At 43.0% G+C, this 6175-nt stretch overlaps 1 protein-coding gene across 1 annotated transcript in view; it reads right to left on the bottom strand.

Moving 5' to 3' along the window:
- Window positions 1-2713: 2713 nt before the first annotated feature.
- The window catches only part of LOC147366557 (polypeptide N-acetylgalactosaminyltransferase-like 6), a 487868-nt gene continuing 484406 nt past the window's right edge, over window positions 2714-6175 (bottom strand). The window contains exon 5 of the mRNA XM_086414644.1: window positions 2714-2912. Within this exon, the coding sequence (XP_086270770.1) occupies window positions 2806-2912 (107 nt within the window). The 3' untranslated portion in view covers window positions 2714-2805. The remainder of the gene's footprint in view (window positions 2913-6175) is intronic.

The following is a 6175-nucleotide window of genomic DNA, read 5'->3' as shown; positions in this document are numbered from 1 at the left end:
TGCCTACAAGTCTTCCTTCAGGTTTTTCTCAGGATTTAATTTTCATCTCTCTTTCTATGTAATGTTGATTTTTAGACTGTAGTCTTGTGCTATCTTGGGAAGAGGTCCCCACCCCCATTTTATTTTTTCTCCCTCCTGCTCTAGAAACAGCAAGAAAATGCATTTTACACTCTTTTCCTACTTCAATCAGTAATTGAAGTTACAGTCTTTTCAGCTCCTGTGTTTTTTGACACAGCTCTCACTATCTATCTCTCTGAACAGAAGGTACAAAACAAACTGTAAGGAAAATAATTGAAACAGAACTACATCAGAGTTCAGATGTCATAAGGTGATGTATTAGGATAGTTAGCATAACAAAGTTGGTGTGTATGGTTAGCCCTAATATTTTGTAAACTTTGACAAAGACAAGATTACTCACTCTTCTCAAAGGTGTCCTGTTACCCCCATCCCTCACCAGAACATTTTCCTTATTTAAGGTGCTTTCCTTTTCCGGCTTGCCTGGTCGCTCAGTCTGTAAAGAATTTGCCTGCAATGTAGGAGACCCTGCTATGTAGGTTTGATCCCTGGGTTGGGAAGATCCCCTGGAGAAGAAAATGACAACCCACTCCAGTATTCTTGCCTGGCAAATCGCATGGACAGAGGAGCCTGACAGGCTATAGTCCAGGAGGTCATGAGTCAAATATGCCACACCTTTTCTGGAATAATCTTTCTCTAAATTTCTCCTTCTTGAAATCTCATCTACTATTTAAGGGTGGAAGCAGTTATACACCACTTTACCTTTTCTTTCCCCTTCACATTTTAAATGCAATTCCACCCAGTCAACTGGTCAACAAGGATTTCCTGAACAACTGGTTTTGGGGTACTGTGCACAGTTTTAGTGATAACATAATGAGCAAAATAGAGTCTGGTACCCATGAAGCCATGAGCCCCGAGGTTACATGATACATTAAATGTTATATTATCTCCAATAAGCAGCTCTGTTGGTGGCCCCACACAGATAAAATCATTTGTCTGGCACACTAGCTAAAGAGCAAAAGATATACTGAAGATGAAAAAGCAACATAGCTAATTAAATCTGGAGAGCTTGGCTACTCAATAGAAGAAAATGTCCCTGGAGAGAGTACCTTGCCCCAGTAGGTGGACGGTGGTCTAGTACCAGTCCTTTGGGCTTGGAGTTAAGCTTCACCTGCCTCCCTTGGAACAGAGCCCCAGAGCCTGGCAAGTAAGCCAGGTAGTCAGTCTGACCTTCCTGGGGAAGAAAATGACAGCTCACTCCAGTGTTCTTGCCTGAGAAATCTCAGAGAGAGAGGAGCCTGGCAGGCTACAGTCCATGGGGACACGAAAGAGACAGACACAAGAAGTGTTGAAACAAGCCAGCCTAAACAAGAAGTCAGGAAATCAGCTTTGCACCAAAATAGCTTCAAGGAGAGTCAGTTGCACATTTACAGTTAAAATAATCAAAAATAAATAAAACAATCACTATTTCAAGCACAGTTCTTCTTTAATGAAAGCTTTAGTCTTTCTCATTCATTTTTGTAAAAAATTCTGTCTTATTTCTCTCTAATTTTATATTCCTTTATTAGGTCAATTAGCATTCACAGGAAGTGGTGAAGTGATAGTACTAACAGGTCCATATCGCACACTGCACATTCCATAATCACCTGATTTCTTAGGAGAATCTAGCTGCCAACACATTTCTTAGTATTCTTTTTCTTCTAGAAATTTTGGACTTATTAGTAAAGACAATAGATTTTATAAATTTACCTATAAAAAGCCTTAGAGGGGATATTTGTACTAACCCTTCAAGAATTATTACACATCAATAGCTACATTGTATGTAAGACAAATCATTTCCTTCATCATTTCAGTTTAGTTCAGTTGCTCAGTTGTATCCAACTCTTTGCAATCCCAAGGACTGCATCATGCCAGGCTTCCCCCATCCTCTGTCACCCCCTTCTCCTCCTACCCTCAATTTTTTCTAGCATCAGGGTCTTTTCCAGTGAGTCAGGCCTTTCCATCAGGTGGTCAAAGTATTGGAGCTTAGCTTCAGCATCACAGTTCAGACTTACATCTTAGAGTCTGAAGCATGAGGTTCAGAGAGGGCGGAAGCAGCATGCTGGGGCAGAGCTGGGAGGAGCACCCAGATATTCAGTTGGCTCCTGGTCTTTTCTGTTTCCCTTTTGCTGCTATTTTTTTGTGTTTTTAAATGTGTTTCACCTTCACATTAAAAAAAAATGCCTTTCCTTATGACCTATATGTATAGGTGAGATGGTTGTATGGCATCACTGACTCAATGGGCATGAGTTTGAACAAACTCCAGGAGACGGTGAAGGACAGGGAAACTCGGTGTGCTGCAGTCTATAGGGTCTCAAAAACTTGGACGCGACTGAACAATGATAGCATTACCTATATGTATAACTTTATCTTTTCTAAAGACAGGTTTTCACCACCCACCTCATAGCTTCCTTAGTGTAGCTGCTATGACAATGAATTTTAATTATATTTGTGGATCCAAGGACAGTTCTGTCAGCAAAGTACACACTCATGGGTCATGTTTGCAGAGTTTGTTCTGAAGGACTCAATCCAAAAGGCTTGAGCTTGTATTTTTTTTTCCAGGGTTATTAAAATTTGTTGAACAAATTTTAAACCTTGGATGTCATATGTTATCAGAACATAGACGTCTATCTTACTCTATAGCATTTTTGCTTTAATTGTTTAAATTATGGTAAATACATATAAGATAAAAGTAAGGGATACCTATAGTCTAAAACTCAAAAAGTGAATGGATCACAAGCTTAAAATCCTCTAAATCTTCTTTGAGCTCTGGTCCAGGCTTCCCTGGTGGCTCCATGGTAAAAAAATCCACTTCCAATGTGAGAGAGCGGGGTTCAATTCCTGGGTTGGAAAGATCCCTGGAGGAGGAAACGGCAACACATTCAGTATTCCTGCTGGGTAATCCCAAGGACAGAGGAGTCTGGCAGGCTATAGTCCATGGGGTCACAAAGAGTTAGACATGACTAGTGACTGAGCATGCAGGCAAGCACACACGTACATGTACTTTACATTTCCACTTGTGTGTCTGAAAAGCTCCTTAAACTTCACCAGACTCATTATCTTACCTCCAAAGCTTCTCCTCTTCCAGTGTTTCCCATTTCAATGAACCGTGCAAGCATCCATCAGGTTGTTCAACTATTTCCCAACTCTGTTACCTTCTTCCTGTTTCTACCCACTGCTCCCCTAGTCCAAGCTACCATCAATCATATCTTTCTGGGGTGACTAAGAACCCCTCCTAATTGCTCCTCCTTTATGTATGCATATGTTTTTAAGTTGATTGCTGGTGACTTTTTTCAAGGTAGATGAAAACATTGTTAACATATAAATGATATACATATATCATGCATCTATGCCTTGATCTGTGATCCAGATGTTACGATGCTATGCTCTCCTCCCTTTGACTGCCCCCCTCCCTCACCCATACAATGCTGACTGAGTCCCAATCCACCTGTACCTTACAGGCTAAGGAAGTCAGATCCCCAGCTGCCTCCTCCTCACTGCCCTTCTCCTGGAGCCAGTCCTCCCCACATCTCCTCCATCTTTAGACTCTCTGCCCAGGACTCACACTATGTAACACTTTCTGTCCAATCAGAGATCTAAAGGTCTTGCCTATAAAGATTACATCAGTCCCTGTGGCCTGCTTATAAGAGCCAGGAACTAGGATAAATAATTTAATATATGACCATTTGTTTTGGATTAGTAACTGCTCTGGGAAACCCTTAGTTCAATTCTTCCCTTCATCTTCCAGGAACATTCAAAATCCCATTTGGAAGAAACAAGTGGAATTAGCAAATCTTGTGTATTATATCAGTTTAAGAGCTCTGTGTCTATTTCTCAGAAGATAATATTTAAATAATACATGAAATGAAACATGCAAGCTGGCTAAATCACCATGATAAATCTTTCTAGAAATCAACGCTTGATTGCCAATTTAATATTGCCAATATGAAAGTGTGATCTGACTCTAGAATCTGCAGCAGATTCATTGGGTGCTTACTCTATGCCAAGCAGAGCGAAGGTGCTAGGAATTCTGTGGGAGACAGAGTCCCTAACATCAGAATGCACATTATCACAGGGAAAGAAAGACTATAAGTGCTAAATAAATATACAGCATAATTTCAGGTACTAATAAGAGCTATATACAAGAGGAAAAAAGACTAAAAGGAAAGAGAATAAGTAGAGTCTAGTATTCTAGTTAGGAAAAACCTCTGAGAGAAGATAATATTTGGTTGGGAGTAGTCCGGTACTCTGCCCTGGAAAATCTCATGGGCGGAGGAACCTGGTAGGCTGCAGTCCATAGGGTCGCTAAGAGTTGGAAATGACTGAGTGACTTCACTTTCACTTTTCACTTTCATGCGTTGGAGCAGAAAATGGCAACCCACTCCAGTGTTCTTGCCTGGAGAATCCCAGGGATGGGGGAGCCTGGTGGGCTTCTGTCTATGGGGTCGCACAGAGTCGGACATGACTGAAGTGACTTAGGAGCAGCAGCAGCAGCAGAACCATAATAGGGTTTCCCTGGTGGCTCAGTGGTAAGGAATCCACCTGCCAATGCAGAAGATGTGGGTTCAATCCTGGGTTGGGAAGATCACCCTGGAGAAGGAAATGGCAACCCACTCTAGTATTCTTGTATAGGAGATGCCTTGGACAGAGGAGCCTGGCAGGCTACAGTCCATGGAGTCGCAAAAGAGTCAGACTCGACTGAGTGAACAATAGCAACAGAATCACAAAAAGGAGGCTGCTGCTGCTGCTGCTGCTGCTAAGTTGCTTCAGTCGTGTCCGACTTTGTGCGACCCCACAGAGGGCAGCCCACCAAGCTTCCCCGTCCCTGGGATTCTCCAGGCAAGAACACTGGAGTGGGTTGCCATTTCCTCTTCCAATACATGAAAGTGAAAAGTGAAAGTGAAGACGCTCAGTTGTGTCCTACTCTTTGCGACCCCATGGACTGCAATCTACGAGGCTCCTCCGTCCATGGGATTTTCCAGGCAAGCGTACTGGAGTAGGGTGCCATTGCCTTCTCCGCAAAAAGGAGGCAGTCTGGCAATTTCTCAGGAAAGAATGTTCCAGGCAAAATGACTAGAAAATTTAATGTCATAGTCAAGAATGAGCATTGTTCATCCAAAAGATGAAAAGATACCTACATGGCTGGCACTGTTTCCAATGATAGAGATATGGAAAGAGAGTGCAGAGGAAGACAGGGAACACAAAGCAATGGTCACTCACCTGCACTTTCATTTCATCACAATGGGAAGCCACGGGAGTCAAAAGTGGAAATAACATGACCTTATATATGAGGAAAAGGCAATGGCACCCCACTCCAGTACTCTTGCCTGGAAAATCCTATGGACAGAGGAGCCTGGTGGGCTGCAGTCCATGGGGTCGCCAAGAGTCGGACACGACTGAGTGACTTCACTTTCACTTTTCACTTTCATGCATTGGAGATGGAAATGGCAATCCACTCCAGTGTTCTTGCCTGGAGAATCCCAGGGACGGTGAAGCCTGGTGGGCTGCCATCTATGGGGTCGCACAGAGTCGGACACGACTGACGTGACTTAGCAGCATATATGATGAGACACATCTCTTGGCTCCTATATGCAGGACTGAAATGGACAGAGCCTAAAGCAGAGGAAAGGAGTTAAAGTGCAATGTTCTTATAATAACTCGTGAAAGATGGATCCTATTAGGGGAGATGGTGAAAACTGTGGGAGTTAACTGATGGACTACGAAAAATGGAAGCGAAAGAGTGAGACTGAGGATCATTGATCTCAGCAATCAATGGAGGTGGTTCTACCTAATACACTAAGGAAGACTTAGGGCATAGGGGAAAGCATATTAGGCTTCGACACCCAATTGGAGATGCTGATCAGGGCTGAGAGGGCTCTGGGCTGAAGAGTTTAGTACAGGAGTCATCCATGTATGCATAGTATTTAAAAGACATGGGTAGGGATGATGGCTTCCCCAGTGGCTCAGTGGGTAAAGAATCTGGCTGCAATGAAGGATACTCAGTTTCGATCCCTGGGTCAGAAAGATCTCCTGCAGGAGGGCATGCAACTCACTCCAGTATTCTTGCCTAGAGGATCCTATGGGCAGAGGAGCCTGGTGAGCTACAGTCCAAAGGGTTGCA

The sequence above is a fragment of the Bos grunniens genome, chromosome 8 (genome assembly GCF_055505025.1).
Source record: "Bos grunniens cultivar Pamir isolate PY7600 chromosome 8, Bosgru_T2T1.0, whole genome shotgun sequence".
Lineage (NCBI taxonomy): Eukaryota > Metazoa > Chordata > Mammalia > Artiodactyla > Bovidae > Bos > Bos grunniens.
This window is presented reverse-complemented; position numbering and strand designations above follow the sequence as displayed.